The sequence below is a fragment of the Pogoniulus pusillus genome, chromosome 4 (assembly GCF_015220805.1).
Source record: "Pogoniulus pusillus isolate bPogPus1 chromosome 4, bPogPus1.pri, whole genome shotgun sequence".
NCBI classification, from domain to species: Eukaryota; Metazoa; Chordata; class Aves; order Piciformes; family Lybiidae; genus Pogoniulus; species Pogoniulus pusillus.
The window spans coordinates 4505736-4530629 of NC_087267.1; the positions used below are offsets into that span (position 1 = coordinate 4505736).

Below are 24894 nucleotides of genomic sequence, written 5' to 3' on the forward strand. Positions count from 1 at the left end.
GTTACAAATTTAGTTAAACCAGAAATATAGCAGAATATGCTGGTGTAGTCCTTTACTTTGCAACACTGAACTAAAGCCTTCTTAATACGGCTCAGATGGCCAGTGAGGCTACACCTCCAATGGCCAGAAGGCACAATCTACCTTTGAGACAGCCCTGTAAGGTGAGGACATTTCTCTTCTGTGTTACAGGAGAGAGTATTAGTAATGCTAGTCTCTGCCTACATCAAGTGTACCTGTGTCTGTTAGTACATGAGAGCATAAATCTTTTATAGATATTACAGTATATGAGGAATTCATAGGAACAAATACAAATCAGCAGCTTCCAATAGCTAACACCAATCCACAGAACAGTTGACAAAGAAATACCTGAGACAGGGAAGACTGGAGCTGGAGGAGCAGAAATCACTCGAGGTGATGTGTTATCTTCTAGATAAAAGTGAGCAGTCTGGAAACATTTCCTAGAGGGGAAGAGACTGAAATAAATATGGCCAACAAAACCCATTGTTATCTGAGATATTTTTCAATTCTGGCATTACTGAGCAAGAAAAACCTCCACTGCTGTGAAACCCAGTTCTCAGAGTGTCAAATACTTCTGTGTAATAGAAACATTCCCCAACACAGCACTGAATTATGCATGCAAACTGAAGATACTACATCAACTCAGCCTAATATATAGTTCATGCATTTTTACCTATACCACAGGCAGAAGACAGAGCACTCATCAGACATACTGAAAGCTGAAATAGGAACTTGGCATCAGGGGCTACTGTAGATGCTGCACAACAATTCCAAGTGTAAAAAATGTCATTATCTTCCTTGCTTATTCAAATTCACACCCAGAATTACTGTTCCCATTCATGGGATTATGGCAGCCTGAAGTTGAAGCAGTGTACAAGATCAGTTCTGGTAATTCATTGACAGACCTTAGTGCAGGCAGGAAACGCAATAAAAGACAACATACTCTCTAATGGACAACACAGCTGCTCTGGAACTACTGAGTTATTTGGGCTAAACGATTTTTTCACAACACTAAGGAACATCTTAACCAGGGCAGACTTCCTGAGGTTGACAGAAAGGAGCAGGGAAATTTGTAATTCCAGGAGAGGCTAACTTTGTTGCAAAACTATTGAAATGGTGGAGTCGCTGTCCCTGGGGCAGTTCAAGGCAAGGTTGGACATGGCACTTGGTGCCATGGTCTAGCCTTGAGCTCTGTGGTTAAGGGTTGGACTTGATGATCTGTGAGGTCTCTTCCAACCCTGATGATACTGTGAAATATGAATACAAATGGAATCGACCTTACCTACGACCCACATTATTTGTATCTGTGCTGTAATCCAGATGTGATGATAATAAGAGTAGCATCTGTTAAGAGTCTAAGCTATTAAAGGGATAAACCAACCAACTGCTGATGTAAGCATTGCAGAGCCTTCTTAATTAAAAAATCTCCATGTGACTAGACATGCTAATAACAAATCTTTCCTGTGGGTCACTTAATCTTTTTGAAATACTATTTACTAATCATGACATTTGAAAAGAAATATATGCATCAGGAAAATATTCATCTTTTTATAGTTCTAAGATTTTGCTTCTTCAAAGCTGTCGGCTGAAGCTATTGTGTGATCACTGTTATTTTAGATTCTTCTGTACTGTTCCTGCATCACTGCTCTGGTAAAACCTCTCAGATCATTGCTATAATCAAAAAAGAAACTGAGAAGCTGGAGAATACATGGATGTTGTCATTCTTTCCAGAGCCACTCATGTAGATCATGAAAACTTTGGTAAGATATTTGAATGAAGACCACACTCTCAGAACATGTTAGGAATTTTCTCTCTGTATACAATGCTGATTATCCTAAAACTAAAGGACAAGTGGACAGCTACAGCAAAGGGAAGATTGTGGCATGTAAAATAGTTCTGGTGATTCACATGATGAGTCCAGATAGAATCCACTAAAAGCCTATTTGTGGTGTTCACAGAAGAGCTTTGGCTTTGCATGACATGTTTGGAGTAAGAATATCTGCTAAGTACTTAGTTTTACTTAGAAATTGTAATTTTGGGTGCAGATCAAGAACATGTTCAGTGGGTGCTTTGGAACACCTCTCTAGAGGTTCTAACATTAGCACTCCATAGTTCCTGGCTGCTGAGGTAAGAGGGGCTCTCTCGGCACTAGAGTTACTCTCAGGACTATGTATGAAATACCTCGGAGAGGTAGGCAAATATCAAGATACTTTAAGCCACTAAACACTTTTGGAAGGGCACAGAGAGTGCTGATGCACTTTACTAAAACCAGCACCAACCAAACATGTCAAGCAGTTTGACACCAAGCTCTAAATTAAGGGGGGAAAAAAAGAGTCCCAAAGTTCTTCACTGAGAGAGTCATTGGACACTGGAATGGGCTGCCCGGGGAGGTGGTGGAGTCGCTGTCCCTTGGGCAGTTCAAGGCAAGGTTGGACGTGGCACTTGGTGCCATGGTCTAGCCTTGAGCTCTGTGGTAAAGGGTTGGACTTGATGATCTGTGAGGTCTTTTCCAACCCTGGTGATACTGTGATACTGATTATGAACAATCAGTGTATACATAGTTTATGGACAGAGTTTTGCCACCACCTTGCTTGAGAGGAGACTGAGCTAAAGAGAATCTAATTAGCATTATAGCTTTCACATCTAAAGCACTACTTCAAATATCCTTATAATATGCCATACATTCCCTAGCCCTAACTGAGTCACTGTATCTCTAATCTTTAACAAGTTAATTGTGGCTGAAAATAAATTACACCCTTAGCACATTTGTGAGACAAATTCATAGCAGTTGACTTAACCTGTAATAAGACTCATGAATAGGCTCTCCATCTGCTTCTGCATCAGCAGTGAAAGCCTTCATGACTAAAGCTAATGCTAATAACCATGTCTCATTAATTATCACTTGTTGTTAATGAAAAAAGTAATGAATATTTCAAACTTCAAGACAGAGGTCCCATCACTCAATGTTAACCTGATTATTTAATTTACACCTTTCATCGCAGCATTTAGATCCTCAACCTAAAACTGTTATTTTTAATTTAGACCCTGCACATCTTTGAACACACTTTCTATATGGAGATAGTGCTAAACCAGGGAATTAATTAGAGTGTCTGTATTTGCACATGAAGGTGTACAGCAACAGCTCTTTGGTTTAATAGGAGGGATGTTAGATCTGAATGAACATTTTAATGTGACCTACTTGGGACAAGACTTCACCTCAGCCTGTTAGAGGATGGAATTTTTCCAGCATATGAGCCCCTGGACCTTGGCTGAGGATATGTGCTGCCTACTTCTCCTCTGGGGCAGGGACTACTTAGAACATGACTGAGATTGTCATAGAGGCAGGACGCACAGCATGATGCTCTGTGTGCATGTGAGTGTGCAAGGTGTTCACTGCTCCTGTCAGCTGAGGAAGGGAGCTGAATCTTGGAAGTCAGAGAGGCATCCATGACAGGATGGGTTTTCACATCCACCGATCACTCAGAAAGGTCTTAGGGGCACAATTACTTCTTCCTCTGCTAATTTCAGGGGTTTGTCTATTTCAGACTTTTGTGCTCACACAAAACCTGCCACTGGGTATTCTCAAATACTTATTAAAATTTATTTTCAAAGGGTTCTGATAATTTAAAGATTTGATGGACCCAAAGGACCTTTAAGTGGCTCCTCAACGGATGCAGTGATTCCAGTTATTCAATTTTGAATGTTTCCAATTAGTTTTTAAGTGCTTATCATCTGAGATTTTATGTTTATAATTTTCTTAACACTTGCATTTATAATTTGATGCCATATGATCGAGAGGTCTTTGCAATATTAAATCTGTTTTTCAAGTGTCTCTGCATATGAGAGTTTAACTGTCCTTAGAAAGGGGTCTCAACTCTGTTCCCATAGGACTCAAGTTGGTAGAGGAAAGTTAAACAATAAATGACTATTAGAGGTGTTGTGAGTCATTGGGTTGGTCACTTCTGAAGGACTGCTGTTGTGTAACTTTGGGAGGTACCATAATAGCCAGCTGATATTCAGTGAGCCCACAAATACTGATGTAGCTGGAACTGCATTAGCAGTTTGCTCTTCACATTACGAGAGTAAGCCTCAAACAGATTCACACGAGCTTCTTGAAAACCAATCTTGAATGGTACAACTCTCAGTGACAACAATTGTACTATTTTACAAGTTCTTATCATAACCATTATGAAAATGGACCTGACATTTCTTCCTATACATTATTTTATCTTGTTTATTTTCAGTGATCACACTTATGAACTATTTCAAAGCGGTACACACAAGCAGAAGCAGTTTCCAGTCTATTATACACTGGCACAGAGAAACACTCCCATTTCAGTTGCCTTATAGCAGACATGGTTAATTCAGCAAAATGGAAATGATGAAGCCATCCAGAAATTAAAAGAACAGAGCAGGGATATTTAAACACCCCTGTTCTATTTCTGTGGCAAAGACTCTGTCAAGTAAATAGATTCTGAGAGAGACAGATAGACTCTAGCTAGATGTGGACAGAAAATTCTCTCTAAAGCTGTTAAAAAATCCCTATTTTGGAGAACAAGGCCATTAAACAGGCAAAAGAATCTCCTTGTTAATTCCACTATAATCTTAATCATGTTGAAGAAATTAAAGGAGAATGACATTGCCTGAAAGTGGCTTGAATTACAAAAGATGTGATACACAGAACTGGAGGAGTTCAAAACTGGGTATTTTCCTGCTGGCAATTAGACTATCTTTAGACAATACTGGCATTAAAAGTTTTCATCCCTGCCAGAGAAATGAGTATTTTATCACAGAAAGACTGAAACTGTGCCTAATGAGACAGTGAAGAGACTGGGGAATTTCCTCAAGTGCTGATTAACATTTTAACGTAAGAAAACCACCCCAAGACCCAAACAACAGATGGTACAGAATTATTTTTCTGCTCTAAGTCATTCAAGTGAAAAGCAAAAATGATTTTGCTTTTTTTTTTTTTTTTTTAACCTTGAAAAACCAGAACTCGTTTCTCTTGTCAGAGAGCATTTTTACACCAAATAACACACCTTTTTGTGAATCATGCACAGCTTTTGCATATTCAAATTAGGGTAAGCAACTCAAAAGCACTACATGCTCAAATATCCAGCTAGGATATACCGATGCAAATTTTGTAGTGGTATTGCCAAAGGAAGAGTCATCTCCTGCAAGCTTAAACTTTTTTTTCCTGAAGTTGAATAAGTTAACATCAATTATTTCAAAGTAAACTAAATCTAACTATGAGAATTCTGATATATCTTAGAGGAATTTTTTCAAGGCTTAATCAAAAGCTGCACAGCAATGAAGCTAACATTCTCATTTTTTGCAGGCTTTAGAGAGAGAGAGATGAGAGCCTTGACACTTATTTAAAAGGACCCTGAATTCCTACCTCCAATACATACAATTCCTCTGAAACAAGAAACGTTCCTGGGTGTTATCTTAATGCCAAGAAAATTTTCTTGAGGATTAAAAAAAAAAAAAAAAAAAAAAAAGAGCTCCACATTTTATTTTGTAGTGCACAAGAAATACAGAAAAGATTAAATTCAAGTCAAGAAGCTATTACCCCTAACGGGATTTTTGGTTTATTTTGAAAGACCTATGTTACAGAATTGTTCATTCCCAGAGAAAGAATACAAAATGAACACAATGTTTTTCGACAAGAAACAAGCTTGTAACGTGTAGGATTACTAGAACTGCCCTGTACAATCTGGGTCTTAAAATAGATGCTGTCCTTTGGCAAATGGAAAGGATTTCAAATACTATTTAGCATCAGGGATGAAACCCTTTGGAAGATGAATATGAACATTCAGGTTGTGTAACATGAAAGACAGGAAAAGATTCTCAATATGAAAATGGTGAGCTAGAAATCTTGTGATGGACAGTACAGTTATCTAGCCAGAAATATATTAAGAAATAAGTTGCTCAGTTCTTAGGCAAAAGAAAGGAGAAGTCTTTCTGAAAAGTCATTGCTCAGAAGTGTCTTTGATTGTGCCAAAGGCTGGATGACTCGCTAGCACACTTGCCTGGAACAAAAGAAGCTCAAATTCCAATCCTTAAGCCTTAAGGATGCATTCTGTCCCTATGTGGGACATACCCTGATGGACTGACAGAAAACCTGTGTCAAGTGACTAGAAAACCCAGTAAACTCAATCCTGAAATCATAGCCTGGAGATTACAGCAGTCAGTGGCTTGGAAAGGACAGTTTGGAGTTCTAGTTTCTGTTTTTTCACTTTCATACATTTTAGGTTCTTGGAAAGGGCAGTTTGGAGTTCTAGCTTCTGTTTTTTTTCACTTTCATACATTTTAGGTTCTTGGAAAGGGCAGTTTGGAGTTCTAGTTTCTGTTTGTTTCACTTTCATACATTTTAAGTTCTTGGAAAGGGCAGTTTGGAGTTCTAGTTTCTGTTTTTTCACTTTCATACATTTTAGGTTCTTGGAAAGGGCAGTTTGGAGTTCTAGTTTCTGTTTTTTTCACTTTCATACATTTTAAGTTCTTGGAAAGGGCAGTTTGGAGTTCTAGTTTCTGTTTTTTCACTTTCATACATTTTAGGTTCTTGGAAAGGGCAGTTTGTGGAGTTCTAGTTTCTGTTTTTTCACTTTCATACATTTTAGGTTCTTGGAAAGGGCAGTTTGGAGTTCTAGTTTCTGGTTTTTTTTCACTTTCATACATTTTAGGTTCTTGGAAAGGGCAGTTTGGAGTTCTAGTTTCTGTTTTTTTTTCACTTTCATACATTTTAGGTTCTTGGAAAGGGCAGTTTGTGGAGTTCTAGTTTCTGTTTTTTCACTTTTATACATTTTAAGTTCTTGGAAAGGGTAGTTTGGAGTTCTAGTTTATGTTTTTTTCACTTTTATACATTTTAGGTTAAGCATAATTGAGTATGGGAAAAAAAATGAAACAAAAAAAGAAGAGAAGAAGAAAACAAGCTCTGGAAACATCTGTGAGAGTTTAGGGCCTTGCTTCTCCTTTGTTTGCACAGCTCCTGGAAGAGTGAAGTCCTGTTTCTTCCTGCTAGTTTATGTGCTAGCACTGCAGAAGCAACAAGACCAGGTCCCTGTCAATCACCAAACTGCAAGAATCTCCATGGCAGGAAGTTTTCCAGTTTATTTTCTGCTTCCTAACCACCACTGCATTTCCTCCCTGGCTACCTGCACACTTAAAAAGTGTCAGGGGTGCACATGAATTTTGAAAGCCCTATGACAGCTTCACCAGACATATCTCTAGGAAAACTCTCTGGGTTTACTTAGAACCAATGCAACAGAGTCAAAGGCTTGAGCAGTGCCACATACTGTCACATGGCTAATTGGATTCCCAGTGTGCTTCCAGCTCAGGCTGACTTACATTAATTCATACAACGCTTGACAAAGTTTGGAGTTAGCACAGGGAAGAGACTATTCCCGGTAGGTGACGTGAAGGTGGCCACCCTGTATTTTTCCCCTGTGAGGGCAGGGATTTCAGCTGTACATAAGACACCTGTACTATACCAGCTGGGCTGTTCTATTTCACAGTATAGATACAGGTTTTATCCTGAGTGGTTTTGTTAACATGACTTATAGCTATTACATCTCTTTAGCCTAACGTTTGTTCTTACTCTCTTACCAATTTACCAAGTTACAAAGAAATACTCCCATCAGGGAACCTGAACATGTGTGTGCACATGGAATGAATTCTCATTTACCTTCTTGGCTTGGCAGGATCTTAAAATAGAACAACTTTTTAATCACATAACAATGTAAGAGCTACTCAGTAATGGATCTTAAAACATTTATATTACTATATCATCATTAAACTATCATGCTTCTGTCTTGTGTAGAATGTCAGCTGCAGCACACTCTTAAAAGTCTCATATAAAATGCTTATTCACATAGGCACAGGACTACAGAATCTTAGGCACTGGAAGGGACCTTATAAAATGCTTATTCACATAGGCACAGGACTACAGAATCTTAGGCACTGGAAGGGACCTTATAAAATGCTTATTCACATAGGCACAGGACTACAGAATCTTAGGCACTGGAAGGGACCTTGAAAGATCTTCTACTCTTGTCCTAAACTCACAACTACTTTTAACTGTTAAAGGATCAGAAAGATCAGAAACACAGGCCATACTACTTATTTTTCTTTCTTTTCTCAGCAGTGCTCTCTTAAATCATTATTTTAATAGAATAGACTAGACTGCAATAGGAATGCTTTAGGTTGGAAGAGACCTTCTAAACTCATCTCATTCAACTACTCTACAGTGAATAGTAACATCTTTAACTAGATCAGGTTGCCTAGAAGACACTGGGTTCTCAGGCATTCATAAACACAAGCAATCGCTTACTAAAGATTCTCACTATGGAAATAAAGTATTTGCAATAGTTCAACCCTCTGCAACCCAAAAGCATTGTAGCTGAGCATTTAAAACAAAAACCTCCTTATTTTACCAGGTATATGGCACTGCAGCACAGGGAATAATATGAAGACACAGTGAGAGAGAAGATCTAGTCTACCTCCTGCAAACCAACTCCATGCTGTCATCACATTTTTCAAATCAAAAGCTCTTTAGAACTGAGGCAAAAAAAAACCCACCAAAACCAACAGAAAAACAACTTACCTCCAGTATATGAGTATACCCACAAGAATCACTAGACAGATAAAAGTCAGGGCTGACACGACCACAAGTGGTATAACTGTCTTCTTCTCTGATTCCAGACTCTCAGCTAGACCGATACGAGACTCATGGCTACTATTACTTGCCTCTGCAGTCAGAGAAAATTGAAACATTCCATGTTTAAATTCTGAGAAATGCACAGCATTCGTGAATGTGTCTCATGATGAGCCTACTTAATACCACTTACCTGCATTTTTTACTACATACTCCAGAAAGTGTTTACATTTGCAAACCAGCTTACAGAAAACAAGCAGATAGAAGGTAAAGCAAAGCGTTCAAGCTTATGTGACTCAGCCTTCCAGCAGTGGAGACTTCTTTTTGTAAGAATAGCAGATTGTTGTTAAAATATAGAAGAAAGTATTTTGTTTTCATCTGTTTATTAGCTGAAAGCCAACTGAGTTAAGGAATCTGAGTATATAATATTGGAATGTGTAAGAACATGGTGTTATTTGTCACTCATAGAATGCTCATATTAGCTCTGGCTAACAGTTTAATGGGAAAAAATCCTTAAAGTAGTCTCTGTGAACTGGCCCTATTGCAGTAAAGCCTTTGCATTTTAATCCACTGCCCATTCTGTAACTTGCCATCTAAACACATCCTTCCTCCCCCAACTATACTGCAGCCAGAATTAAATTTCCTACCTCCATACCTGCAGGTGACCAAACTTATTTACATATTGTCTGTCAGCCTCATAATGGTGATTGACAGCAATATTGGGGTATAGGAGTCTGTATGAAGACCAAAACAGTATATTGTCTAATCTCATTAAATAAGGGAACAGGATGGGTGGATGAGACCAATCCTGGATTTTTAACTTTGGTCAAGTCTCAAGAAGTAGACGCTTTCAAATGGATTTTGACACAAAATGACTCATTCTGTGCAATTTGCAAGTTAAACCACAGAAATAAGCACTTCTGCATTTGTTAGAACTAACTCCCTAGATTTGCAAAGAATGTTCCCTGCTTTTGTGAACAGTCCTAATTCAATGAATGTTCTCTATGGGAGTAGAATTCTGCTGTATAGAAAGCAGCTACACTTCACTGGGATTTCAAGGGACCAATTCTACATGAATAAAAAGCTTTGACAAAAGGGATGAGGGAATGAAGTTGGATCTGAAAAAAAAACCCCACCCAAACGACAACAAATACATGCTCTAAATATAACATCAGAACTCAAGCAGGTTCGCACAATACAAACTTGCAGGCAGCTCTCTGCTTGCCTCCATTCTCCTGAGTTTAGAGGCTTTCAAGTTTTATGTGCCAAAAGGTCTAGGTTCTGATCTTGCAGACATTTCTTGGGTTTAGCTCAGTGCATTGCAACACCCTAATCAATCACTGCTCTTTAAATCCTGCAGCTCAGAGAGCAAAGTGATTGCAGGGACTACCTGCTTCTGAAACTCCCAGTTTCTGATGAGTAGGCTAAAACCTGTTCTTTCCTGTTGATTTCAGAAGAAACTGTTTCTTCTTTGAGAGATGAGAATATGATCCCTTTGAAGCATTCATGCTTGCTTATCCCACTCTGAACTAATTGAGATGGTACAATTCAGTCTTATTTGTGTGATGACAGGGTTCCCTCAAACTGCATGACCAAAGGTTCCTTCTACAGGAAATAAAGAGCTACCTTCTCCTGTAACTGGGGGCTCCTTGCCTATACGTCCACCACTCCAATTATGGTGGCTGAAAAGGCAGTCATATTTATAGTGCATTTCCTTGCTCCTTACTAATGACTGATATGTGTATTTCTTAATATTAATTTAGCTTACAGTTTTTCAAGTGAAATCAAAACATTTAGGTAGCAAAAGAGATGTTATGAAGAATACCCCAGTTCACAACAAGCATAACTATGCTAGACAGACTGTGAAGTTTACGTAATGTCATTTTCTGTAATGATCACAAGAAGGAAGTTCATTAATTTCTGGTGAATTCACTGTACTATATAAATAAGTTCTCATCTGAGAGATTTTTGTTTGTTTAATTTCTTTGCAACTAATCTAGCAAAGATGCCTTTGCTTTACAGGAGACCATGTTTGACATGCTCACATTGAATTTCCAGTTTATTAACAGATGATATTTGACATCATTTACTGGGAAAAACAATGCACATGGAATGATATTGTATAGTGTCTTCCAATAATAACTAGAAGACAAACTCTAACTCTGTTCTTCTACTACTACTTCTTTTCCTGTAATGTATAATAGAATTTCTGAGTTACTATCAGTGATAATTCAAATGACACCCATTGTATAAGCTATAAATCTTTTCAGGTAATACTCATTCACATTATTACCATAGATTTTTTAAATGCTGATGCTCTTTTGGCTCATTTTTAGAGGAAATGTTATGCATTTCACACACTGTCATAACCATTTACCTACGGAACTCGTTCACATGCTCAGTTTTATGACCCCTACCTTGTTAGGACTCCTACTAATTTCAGTTTATTTTCTATCGTGATTTTCATTTTCTATTTTTCACATTTAGTAGCCTCAGCTACACAGTGCCACTTTACTACCTTTTCGTGCTAGTGTACTGTGAGTGATACCATCTCGTGTGATGTAACTGTATAGGACTAGATGAAAACACCATTCCTTATGGAGTTTAGTTGACTGATACTGCCCTCTACAGGTGCTGCGAGTACTGACTGGATGTTCAACTTCCTAAAACGAACGATTTAACATTGTTGATTAGAGTGGTTTGGGGTTTTTGTGTTTGCTGTTGGTTCTTTTTTTAACCCTTTCATTAATTTTTTTTTCTTCCCCCAAATACCATAGATTGTTTCTGACCTTACTCTTGGATTTTCAACGCTCTAACAAGAGGCAACACAAATGATGTGCCTGAATTCTTCAGACTTTCCAAAATACGTTTTTAAACACAAAGAAAGTGCTTCATATTTATCAGGGATTTATCTCTGTGAGGTTCAGTTTCACCTTCTGACCTCAAAGATCATAAATACTCTTGCTGACTTTAAGATGACTAAATAGGAAAACAGCACTAAATAGAAGCAGGTACAGGATCTGGCCCTAAGTATTTTGGATGCACACAAATCTGGCACAAAAAGTCTGCATCTCACTGAAATCCGAAGGTGACATACAGAATAAGAATGAAAATGAGCGTTTTTATGAGTTAAGATGAATCAGAATCAAATGGAAGCATCTTCTTCCTTGCTCAATACATCTTAGAAAGTACAAAACAAACACAAGGAGGAAATATGCTGCTGTAAGCTAAAAACCAGAATCTCAGAGGTATGTTTCCTCTAGCAGAGGCACGGTTTCCTCTGGTGCATCTCCATAAAGGCAGCACTTGTCTTTGTACAGAGAACTTACGTCCCTCTTTAACCTTTAAAACTAAAAATTAAGTAATTAACATGGGAACAAATTCTGGTTTTAGACTGTGCATCACCCAATGTCTTCTGGCAGTGTGCATCTATCCAAAAGCAGAGCATGAATCTTCTTACTGAAGCGTATTTCAGGTGCAGTTTTAAGTAGCCAGAAGTAGCATTCACAAGATAGCCAGCTCGGCATACACCCTGTTCCCCAGTGCTTCCTTAATCACACCCACTGGCACTGTTATGTTCTCTTATTATATGCAGATGAACCTTCTCATTCTCTATGACACAAAAGTATCCCCTCACAACTTTCCACGGTATTCATTAGACTCATCCATAACTAACCTGCCTCAGAGATGTTGAATATTGATGAGTGATCACTAGTAACAGATGAGGCATCTGATGACTGTGATGATCCAGGAGTTAATTCTGGGTTACCTGCTTCAACTGCCCCTTCAGTGTCTCTCTCATTAAGGTCAGGAAAACTGAAATCTGTTGAAGTTTCATTATCATTAAGGCTATCTGAGGTACCTTGCCCAGAACCACTTTCTTCATCACTTGTGAAAACAGCCCAAGACTTAGACTCTGATGTGTTTTGCAATGGGATACTAGCAGTCTGAACGTGGTTCTCCAAAACTGTTGGGTCGTTGTGCTTCTTAGGTATCACACTCACAGTTGAAGTCAGTATGGATGTATAATTACGTCTGTCCATGACATGATTTATGTGACTGTCTGATGCAGCAGATGGAATTTTCTCCTCTTCTTCAGGTTTCTCAGAATGTGAACTTATAATTAGGTTACTCTGATCCTTCTTATGGTTTACCTTTGTATTTTGCTCCTGTTCTATCATATCCTCAGCTTCTCTATGGTAAGTGCATGAGATACAGTTACTTACAGGAAAGCCATCATCATATTCATCGTAGTCATCCTCACCTACAGAAGGCCACAAATCGGTACTGGATATGATACTGGGAGACAACCCAGAGGATTCTCTAGAAGGAACCAGCAACTTACTCAGAGTTACAGGGATCTCACTTTTGGGAGGAAACGCCATCACAGAAACATGCATATTTGGTAAAGGAAGGGTGTGATGAACAGACATGTCAGAATCAGAAATAACTGGAGGCACATGAACAGGATCAAAACCAAGTGCAGAACTTGAGGAGACACTGGCAGCCTCACTTCTTTCAAAACCACTTGAAGAGATACGGCTGTCTGCAGGAGTAGCTACAGGTGGTATGGCATCACCCGTTAGGAAGGGAGTTGTTATGGCATTCACTGCGTGGGGGGGAAAGGCACTTGTATTTTCTAAACTGGTCAGCTGGAATGAAACTTCGCTACTGGACAATGAAGGCATAACCTGCTGAACATCTTCACCGTTAAGCAAACTGGATGAAACATCTTCCTCACTTGCGTAAGAGACAGACACACCTTGAAGTGATGCTGTGGGCTTACTAAAAGTGTTTGACAACATATCAGCAACAGAAGGTGCAGATGTAGAATGCAGCATGGTTTGAGTTGTAGCAGAACCTGGTGCCAGTTGGTGCAATATTTGGTCAAATGTAGAACTATCTTTATCAACCCTGGAGCTTTCAGCCAGTATTGGATCACCAGGCACAACTGCAGTCGTTTTAAGCAGAGTGCCATCACCAGAAGATTGGAAGGAGGACTGCAGTAGTGCTTCATTATTTAATGCAGCTGAGGTTTCAGAAAGGTATAGCTGAGTCGAGGACAACATTTTACTATAAGCAGGGGCAGAGAGAGCTTGATCTGAGCTTGCACTAAGCATAGATTTAAGCAAAGTGTCATCAAAGGCTGGAGTTGTAACATGCAAAGGCTGAATGGAAAGGTGACTTTCTGCAAGTTTACCGATACCACGGTCAAATATCTTAGTAGCGGGAAAAGCAAGAGAGACTGGGAGGATTCCCTTTGTGCTAGAAACAGGATGTGGGCTTTCTTGCAGAGATGTATTCTGCTTAATTACATCATTATTAGAAACAGATGTAGAAAGTTCAGGTATCACTTTACTTTCAGCATTGGAAGCCATTCCAGTTAAAGAAGAGGAAACTTGCAGTTCTCTCTCATCTCCATGTGTAACATTGCCTTTTGGAAGCATCTTATTAACATCACTAAACCCAGATGATTCGTACATAATTTCATCTACAGAATCAGAGGAAGAAATGTTAAGTGCTGTCAAGGTATCTGTATCAGGCAAAAGGGACTCACTACCAGAGTATGCTTCAGACTGATCCATATCACTAGATAGAGAGTGTGTAGGCTGCAGCAAAGTATCAGCTTGTGGTATTACAGAAGAGGGTTTATGCATCAGTACATTGTTATAGCTGCTAAATAAAGGATCTTGACGATATATGTCAACAGAATCATGCACAAATTCTGCAGAGTCATAGGAAACAGTAAAGCTTTGGAGGGAGCCCACATTACTAGACAAAGCATAAGGAAGTTCAGACACTGTAGACAGTACATGCATATTTAAATCACTGCTGGATGGTTCAACTTGAGAAAATATGTGAGTTCTATTATGACCAAATATCAGTGTCTCTGAAGCAGCATGAGTAGGCTGATGTGACACCACATCAGCATATTGAGCAATGCTTGGCTGTATTAATGTATCACCCTCTGCCAATGTCAAAGAAGCATGCAGGGACACCTTATCACTTGCAACAGCTGGAGTAGCACTGTGTGGAAACATTTGAGAAACTGTATACAAACGGTGAAACATTTTACTACTGGAGGAAGCAGAGGAAAATGTAAGCAAAGGTACATCATCATAGGAAGACAGGGTGGGTTCAAATGACACATCAACACTGGGAAATACAGGCGTAGCATGCAAGGTCACATCACTATCTGATGTAGCAGGGGTAGTGTCGAGCATCTGAGAGTCAAACAGTAAAGGGGTGACTAGAGGAAACACTTCACTACTGTAGGAAGGTTGAAGAGGTATCTCACCATTATAAATTGGTTGAGTTGTCTGAGAGAGTACCTCACTGGCAGCAGAAGCAGAACCATATTCTCCAGAGCTTGAAGAGACAGAGTGAGGTGATAATTCAGCAGAGGAGAAAGCAAAGGTAGAGTAATGCGGCAATTCTAAATCCACATCTGAAGCGTCTTGTGAAACCACTGGGCTGCTGGAATAGGGCACTGTGGCTGGCTTTAATCCTTCTACATAAGCATCAGTGTAACTGGTGTGAGACAGCTGACTGCTATCCAACGTACCAACAGATTCAGTTGTCAGGTCTGTAGAATTACGAACCCATACATAGCCATCAGTGGAAGAAGTATGCTCTGGAGGCTCATCAGAATTTGGGGGTGTTACACCTTCTGAAGCATACTTATTGGGGCCTTGGGAAAGAACATCAGGCATGTTTAAATCTGGGCTTCCTGAAGGAAGTGCATCTTCTTGGGAGGTCTCCTCTGTAACCAGCTGTGCTGAAGAAGTGGTAAGAACTGAACCCCAAAAGTCATCAGATTTCTGATGAGGTTTTAAAGGAGACAAGAAATCTTCATCACTATGGCCAGTAGTGGTTAGTCTTGTTGGTTCAGTGCCTGAAGAAAGGTATATGTATTCTTCTTCTATGCCTTTGGTGGAGTCAATGAGTTTAGGAGGAGTTCCAGTAAATGTTTGGGATTCCAAAAAAGGCTCTTCCTCTTCTTCAGGTATTTCACTAACAGGTGGTGAAGTAGGGTAATAAACTGCTTTGAAATCATCATCCTTACCGTGCAATCCTTCTTCTCTTGTTAAATAGCTATTTGTTTTAGCTTCATTTGGTTTTGTCCACATTTTTCCTTGACTGTAGCTGGATGTAGTCACCTGAAAATCATTCTTCATTTGGTTTATTGTATTGTCAGTGCTAGGACTCACTGCAGTTTCTCCAATCACCTCCATTTCCTTCTCATCAACTTCATCCTTTGAAAAAATGTCATAGCCAGAGACAATTAAAAATGTTTACACACGCTGTACACAAATGAAAACCAAAACTTCAATAACACTTTTATTTCTGGCTCCATAAAAACAAGAGAGGCAAAACAAGACAACGTTAGAGAAGTTTGTTGGTCTTAAAGAAAAATATTGAGCTGCAAGAACAGGTATCCTCTTCTCTCTTGAAAATATTGCTTATTTACAATAGGAGCAAAAGAAACCCTCTGTCACCACAACTCCTTAAATAAATGTTACTTTTAGTCTGTTTGAGGGTTAAAAAACATCCACAGTATTCATTTACCTTACTAAAAAAGCTCTGCTTTTGTTTCCTGGTAAAATGCAACTGTACATGCAGCACACATCAGTGAAAAATGGTTTTGCTGTCAGTGTGACTTAGACATCTGTGCTGATATTCTGATGTGGATTAAACTGTCACAGTAACAAATTTATAAGATACATTTGCGATCTGTTCTGAAACCTGCTGAACATTCAGAGTTTTCACAAAAGGAAGATTTCAGGAGGGTCAGCATGACCACAACAGTATCACAAATACAGTTGAGTGATACCACCTAGTGCCTCTTATGACCCTTTGTTTGCTGAACATGAAAAGTTGTGGCTTTCAAGGACAGAGTAAATAATAAACAAGCAAACAAATAAAACTACATGCCTTAATACAATCAGAACATAGGCAGCCTTTGAGGATCTAAGTTCAAATCTTTCATCTCTTCTCCAGCTTCCCTGTCCCAAATCAAAAACCATAATGCAGAAAAGCCTAACTTTCTTAGGGTTTTTTTTTTTTAACTTAGACACAAGTTAGACACCCACAATTTTGTGATGCGTCCCCATCTAGAACTGCATCAGGATAAAACCTGTTCAAGCGCAACTCTGCAAACTAGACTGAGGGACACCTTCAGTTTCTGAAGGGACTTGATTTGGTACACGTATGTAGCCCTCAGAGTCAACAGCAGGACAGAGTACCTTATAAAATACAGCTGCAATTCCATTTTCTTTTGATGATCTGGATTTGTGGTGTGAAGGAAATATCCACCTGTTTTTATTCAAAAGCATAAAGCTGAGAGAAAACACCCAGGAGACCGGGACCCTGTTATCAGTCTAAGATATCCTTTCTCTCAACAGCCTTTGAGAGGAAGTGCCCAGGATGAAGCACTCCAGAATAAACTATTACTTGGGGCACTCAGCTAATAGTGGTTGGCTTTTAGCCAGACTCATCAGAGTGTGGGCTTTAACCCACACACCAAAGCCCCTCTTTTGTAACAGGAACCTCTGGTGTACTCACACAATGTAAGGTAACTCAGACATGATTTCCAAGGGCTAAATACCTAAAATCTAGGGACAACAGCACACAGACTGTGTGTTCTCAGGTCTGCCCCGGCCTGGCCAGACCTTTTTTAGTGAAAATCTACTTTCTGTAGGGCAATGCCTGTACTTTAAACTTTCTCAGTTCAAGTAAATAATCCATTTACATTCGTTGGTAGTCAGTTACTGTCCTGACAGGTGCAATACAATAATCTAGACACACACACACCAACAGAGAAACAATTGCATTATTGGTTAATCAGTGCCCAGAAATACAAGGCAAGGTAAATAATCAGGTAAGTAGCCCAGGCAGTCTAGTTAACTAACAAGAACTTGCCACTCAGTGAGAACATTGGGGGCCTAGACTGAAACTACAAAATAAACATTTGGAAGGATTACTCAATACAAAGTATCTTACTGAAGGATCTGCCCATGTTACGAAATTGTGGTTAGAGACTGCTGAAAACTTAATGGTGTAGAGCTTATCATAAACCCATCCAACTTTACAGTTGACACTTTGAAACTGAGCTTGAGTTCAAGAAACTCAGTGAATGCAACATGATTTTGGTATCATGGCTAAATTCGCCCAATAGCATACTGACAGCAGACATATGTGAGTCTCACCCATCAACACAACTGCCTGCCTCCCTTAGTTTACTTTACTATATGGTAAGACCACCATAAGAAAGCCAAAGTTAGATTTTCTCTTCAAAATAGTTTAGTTTACTATATGGTAAGACCACCATAAGAAAGCCAAAGTTAGATTTTCTCTTTAAAATAACTCAATAATAATAACAACAAAAAATCTATCACTCTGTGACAGCTTTGATTCTGCTCAATGAATGGTTTTGTCAGACTTCATTTAGATGTGACAGTAACTTGATGCCCCATTTTGGCATATGCCTTACTTCTCCACGTGGAACTAAACAGTGAGGCATGTCTACAATTGCCTAGGGAGAAAGAGAGGTGAAAAAGAAGGAGATATATATATATATATAAACACCTATGTATATATAAGTTCTGACAATATATTTATTCACTTGGTGACAGAATTTTGCAAATGGTCACAAAAGTATGTCAAATTCTACCTGCAATGCATGCATTCCAAACAGTCTCTTAAAAATAAATGAATGCTGTACCTCATATTCTTCAGTTTCATTCAGTTCAGGAATGAGGTCAGCATCTGTAAAACAGAAATACACACCATATCATCCAACATTTTAAATTCTCACAGGTCTTAATTCTGCAAGGACTCAACTGATTGGTTAATATGCTTACTGAGACCTGCTCTAATATGTTTTACAGGACTGTGTTTGCAGAAATGGCCAATCAGCTGGGTTGAGGATTAGCTCATCTAGACAGTACATATTGAGCCTCCACAGATTTGTCTGGCTCTAACTGGATACTGCAGGACCTGCACTCAAAAAACCACAACCTGGTCCAGAGATAAGCAGGTTTAGGAGAACATTTTCTACGAAAAAATACAGTTTAATGCAGAAATACAGATGAGAGGAAAAAAGACAACTCTGGTAATCAACTACTTCTCAAATCTGAAAGCTCTGGACATATTATTGTAAAGTTATCTGTTCTGTAACTTTCACACTCATTTGCGCACTCAGGCCTGGAGCTAGGCTCTAATACAACAATTCTGCCATCACATTCAGCGCACAGTAGGCTGCCTGCGTCCAGCAGGGCAGACCAAGGAGACCCATCCCTCTTACAGTCCAGGGCTCATGGCCTTTTTCAAACTCCCTCTCCATTTGATTTGATGTAAGGACTTGGTTGTATCACATCCCACAAAAAGTCACTAAAAACCAGTTTTGGGGCACTCCACTCCACTCTGAAGGCTTTTGAGGCATCCCAGCTTTTCATAAATAACAGCTGAAGTAAGATCAAGAAATTAATCTCCTACAAAATCCTTCTCTCAAAGTTTAGAGGTCGCCTCTCACCTATATTTTTGGCCAAATTAAATATTGTACTTCTGATGGTGGCCAGCAAGAGATGATTTAAAGCAGGTTGCAAGAAACCTAGAGATTTGTGGCAGGAACTAACATATAGCCTCCAGTGATGAAATCTCATAGCCCTTCCATAAGGATTTAGCCTGGAGAAGAGGAGGCTCAGGGGTGATCTTATTACTGTCTACAACTACCTGAAGGGGCATTGTAGCCAGGTGGGGGGTGGCCTCTTCTCCCAGGCAACCAGCAATAGAGCAAGGGGACACAGTCTCAAGTTGTGCCAGGGTAGGTATAGGCTGGATATTAGGAAGAAGTTCTTCACAGAGAGAGTGATTTCCCATTGGAATGGGCTGCCCAAGGAGGTGGTGGAGGCACCGTCCCTGGGGGTGTTCAAGAAAAGCCTGGATGAGGCACTTAGTGCCATGGTCTGGTTGACTGGATAGGGCTGGGTGCTAGGTTGGACTGGATGATCTTGGAGGTCTCTTCCAACCTGGTTGATTCTATGATTCTATGATTAACACATCTTACTGCTCCTTTGGTTCACAGAAAGGTTCAATCTCCTTCTGAATATTTCTAAAGGTTTTTTTTAAGCCAATATTATACCATTCTATCTATCAGTTCAGAGGGTGGGCAGTGATTCTAACAATAGCATCACAGTTTCATGTCACAGAATCACAGAATCAACCAGGTTGGAAGAGACCTCCAAGATCATCCAGTCCAACCTAGCACCCAGCCCTATCCAGTCAACTAGACACTAAGTGCCTCAGCCAGGCTTTGCTTGAACACCTCCAGGGACAGTGATGCCACCACCTCCTTGGGCAGCCCATTCCCCCACAACTCCTAAATGAAGTTTCCTCAATTCACTATGAGTGATAGCATGAAACCAACATCTTTATAGTTGTCATCTCTGCAAAGCCAGATGAGTATCTATGGCTTAATTTGTATTCTCTTTGGTCTGTCTGTGTCTACCTTTCAAAATAAATTGAGATGCTGCATACACTAGATGAAGTTTATCAAACTAACAAACTGACACAGTTTTATCTGTAGATTATAGTGCCCAAACAACATCTGCATACATTTTCTTTTGCACAAAACATTTATAAATTACCAAGTACTGAATTACCCTTTCATTAGCAAGATAGAGAAAAATGATCTTACCTTTGACTCCTGGAAGCCTAGGAGGCTCTGGGATAGGGTGGGGAAGGGAGCAAAGGGGAGGAAGGGGTGGAGGAGAGAATGATATTCCCTGGCTTCTCAATGATATAAATCAAATATTGTAGACATTAGCTTGAAGGTCTTCCCACAGCAGACCCATGCCATCTATAATGCACTCAACAGACTTCTCAGAAAAACGTTTTTAACACAGAGAAATTCTGTCTGTTCTTTCTGTGGTCACAAAGTTGAGCTTTAACCAGACTCAGAAAAAATACAACATGCTGACTGTGCTAGAATATACAGTAGGGTATGTGCTTTCAAATGCCACCGTCTGAAAACTACAGCTTTCTGCTGTTGTCTCCATGGAGAGGCATTAGCATATGTATATACAAAACCAACAGTAACTCTTCAGACATTTTACAAAGCCCATTTAAACATAGTTGGTCACAGAAAAAAATCATAGAATCAGCCAAGTTGGAAGAGACCTCCAAGATCATCCAGTCTAAACTATCACATGTATTTGTCAAAAGCACTACAGCAGAGTATAGAAACTTGCTCACATCCCTCAACCAAGGAGCAGCATCGCACCCTACAAAAAAGAACCCATTGATGTAGGTTGATGAGCAAGCGTGTTTATTTTTCCCTGGAACCACATATCTATTTCCTATAGCTTACAGTATAAAATAAAATAATTAATCCATTAGAAAGTTTTGTAGAGGTCTATTCATAGTGCATTTTAATGACAGATGGAAAAAAAAAGACAGAACAAAACCGATGCCCCTACGTTTTTGTTTGATGCAACTCTTTCCAAAAGTAATCTGATTTGCAACTGTAATATAATGTGCTCCATGTAAACTGCTTTTATTCCCCTACTGTCTTAAGTAATAAATGGGAAGGCAAGAACAAAATTAAAGAGTGCTACTTCTGATCGAATTAGTTTTCAGATTTCTACATCTATCGGTACAAAACCAGAAAGAAAAAACCTCCTTGAAATGAAACATTTAAGATCTGCTTAGTGATTTTAAGGACAAAACCTGTGAAGCCAAGTTACAAAGAAACTGCGTGGTTCCACCCTCACAAAGCACTGCTGACAGCATGAGTTGCCATGCAGGAGACAGCAGCTGAGAGCCATATCCAAGCATGGCTTTTTTTATTATTTTCTTTTCAATAAACACCAACTAAAGTCTACATAAAGGAAGATGAGAAGAGAGATACATTCTTACGTTTCATTTCTGCTGACAGCAGAAGCACCTAACACCACTACTAACAGAAGAAACTAATTTAGAACTGTGAGAGCTGTATGTTAGCTACAGTCAAAGCACACATTTAGCTAGTTATCCAAACTCCAGTGCTAATAGCTAATGGAAAATTGGTACATAAATTGGGCTCCTCTCGAAGCTGACTAAAACACTACGTATGTGATTCCCAGCATTTTCAATGGGGGTTGTGTAGCTATATCACACAGCGCATCTGATGACTTCTATTAAATGGAAACCAACTGGAAACAACTCTACTGTGCACACATGCTGAATCACAAGATTAAAGGCTGTCACTCTGAACAGCTTAAGAAAAACCAAAAGAGCAGAGCCTCAACTATGATCACTTGGCCAATGTAGTATCAGGGCTTCTGAGACTTCTACAAACTGAGGCAGACAGCATGGCCCAAAAGAGGTCCTTCTACTAAACACTGCTGAAAATTAGAGGTTTTAAACCTGGTCTGTGGATCACCTGGAGCCTGCAGAGACCTCACTAACCACATATGGGAGACAGGCAAACAGACTGGGGAGAAGTAATGAAAAACACTATGTCCTGTAAGCACCTCCAACCGAAAAGGCTAAAACAACGGTCTTGAGTTTTATGAACACCATATTTGTGCTGTATAGTGTACACCTCAATTAAAAGTGGCTACTTCAAGGGCAGAATTCTTCCTGGAAAAGGGCCCATCTAATGCTTCCACATGATTCGTGCCTCACTTTAGTCCTTAACATGAAGATTGATTGATCTCTGGGTTACTCAGAGTAATTCTTGAAAATGAGTTTTAGCTTATGCTTTATGTGAGTCAATTTTATTTCATGTCTTCATGGTGAAGATAACTTTTCTTTCAAAAATTCACAAGCAGGAGCTCCAAGAAATCCCCTTTTGCCTCAAGATCTATAAAGTAGATCACAAAACCAATTTGGCGTTATAGTTGCAATCAGCAAGTTGCTCTGAACAAACATTTCTCATTAGATAGAGACATTCTCTTATTTCTCTTGTTTCATATTTGCAATACTGAAATATTACACAGAAAAATATTTAAAACATTTGCAACTGTTAATTCAGATGTAAATAATTAGTAGGTGTAAGTATGCTAATAAAGACTGATATTAGAAAGGAATGGAAGTTTCTTTTCATACTTTAAAATCATATCCAGAGTTGAGACAGCATCTATAGAACTTATTTACAGAGGACTCTCATACACCCATAGGAATCATACTAATTACAGGGGAAGGATTTTTTTTCCCCTGAATGTTCCTCCTCTACACTTTCAAATGTAGTGCTGTAGAAGTGTCAAAACAAAAAGAACACAAAGTACCTTTAATAACTCTGTGTCCATTTCGCATAGGGCACATCCCAAAGAAACAGTTCTTCTGAAACATGCAAAGTTGATATTTTATTTTAAGTTTAAAAAATAATTGAAATACCTGACCTGAAATAATCTTCCTCAATTTTGAGGTTTTTTGAAAACTGAAGGAAGAACCTGGCATGGTTTCAGTTGGATCTGCTGATGATATTCAATACAGAGTGACAGAATGTTAGAGAGTGGAAGAGACCTCCAGAGGTGACTGAGTCCAATCCCCCTGTCAAGGCAGGATCACCCAGGGTAGTTTGCACAGGAATGCATCCAGGCAGGGTTTGAAAGTCTCCAGAGAAGGAGCCTCCACAACCTCTCTGGGCAGCCTGCCCCACTGCTCTGTCACCCTCACTGTAAAGAAGTTTCTCCTGACATTAAAGTGAAACCTTCTATGCTCCAGTTTGTAAATATGCTGCTGCTGTGCCAGCTTCAAAATGTAAGTGCTGACTGGAGGAAAGTATTGTGGAGCTTGAAGTTCGGAACGTAACATGAGAGGCTTCCTGTTCCAGTTGCTGCTTTTGCATTCTGGGTTTGGGCTGTTGGTCTTTTCCACTGGGCAGGCTGTGGGTCAGGGGGTAGAGGGAGGTTGCTGGCTTCTGCATTTTGCTGTGCCTGTCTGCTAATAGGCTAAGATAATTGTGCACTGTATTGTTTCGTTTCCAGTAAAGCCATTTGTCTTAACCCAGATTTTTTGGGGGCTTTTTTTATGTGTTACCTTCCTTCCCATCTGTGTGTGTGGAGCAGGCTTTAAGAAAGTGGGCTGTGTTAACCCAGGACAGTCCATATTTGCTGTCCCAATGTGCGGCTCAAAAAGCAGACTGTCTCAGATGATTTTGAGATTAGAGATGGTTTTGGCAGGAAATGAAATGATTGAGATAGTGAGAGGTGACATAAAGAGAATATTCAGTTAAGGGATAAGGTTTGTTAAGAGTTTTGTATGCTTCAGTGTTTTGTTATTGTTGTTTTGTTTTCTTGCTTTGGTTGAGTTTAATATGGGCTGTCCTGGGTGAAGGGTTTTGCTGGAAGTGAGACAATATGATACACAGTTTCCTTAGCTTATTTGCAGAAAGGCAAGCAAAAAGCAGAAACAGCAGCAGAAGGCAGTGAGGCCTCTCCATCCCCTGACCTGCAGCCTGCCCAATGGAAAAGATCAACACCCTAAATCCAGAATGCAAAAGCAGCAATCGGAGCAGGAAGCCTCTCATGTTACAGTTTGAACTTCAAGCCCCATGATACTTTCCTCCAGCCTGCACTTTTCATAGAATCATTGAATCAACCAGATTGGAAAAGACCTCGAAGATCATCCAGTCCAACCTATCCCCCAGCCCCATCCAGTCAACTAGACCATGCTGTGAAGCTGGCACGGCATTGAATATAAGCAGCAGATTCAACCCAACCCATGACAGAACCTTAAGTAAACCTGAAGCTATCACAGATTTTCAGCATTGCCTAAAATTTAAAACAAAACAACCAACTCCAGGTGTTTACCCAGTTCAGATTAAGTACTCTACAATGCTTTATGTAAGCCCAAGAATACTCAGGATAAGAATACACATATGTATTAATTTGCTTTAATGCAATGTTAAGGAGTTGTACTCAAGTATTCAAAAGACAGAAACCACCAAAAAATAATTTTAGTGCTATACTTCTTATCCTTGCATTGCACTAAATCACTTCTTAAACAAAAAGAAATTAGCAGTGTGTCTATGTAAAAAGCAGAATAATATCAGACCTTCACCATTACTGCTAAATGCAACCTCTATTACACCAAAGTCATGTCTGCAAATCTAAATCTAATGGAAATTTCTGCTGATATACTACGAGGTGAAATGAGTTTTCCAGCTTGTATTTTCAAAGCTCTTCCTTCTACCAAACTAAATGCAGGAAGAGTGTTTTGCATGACAGCAGAAATAC

At 39.4% G+C, this 24894-nt stretch overlaps 1 protein-coding gene across 7 annotated transcripts in view; it reads right to left on the bottom strand.

Moving 5' to 3' along the window:
- Nucleotides 1–24894, bottom strand: part of PTPRZ1 (protein tyrosine phosphatase receptor type Z1) — a 145762-nt gene that overhangs the window by 25667 nt on the left and 95201 nt on the right. For 4 of the 7 annotated variants that reach the window (XM_064142012.1, XM_064142010.1, XM_064142011.1 and 1 more), the window contains exons 11-14: nt 18396–18439; nt 12348–15927; nt 8621–8765; nt 367–458 (exon numbers count right to left, since the gene is read on the bottom strand). In XM_064142012.1, coding sequence (XP_063998082.1) covers nt 367–458; nt 8621–8765; nt 12348–15927; nt 18396–18439 — 3861 coding nt within the window. The remainder of the gene's footprint in view (nt 1–366; nt 459–8620; nt 8766–12347; nt 15928–18395; nt 18440–24894) is intronic. The other 3 variants (XM_064142015.1, XM_064142014.1, XM_064142013.1) reach the window with 2 other exon arrangements.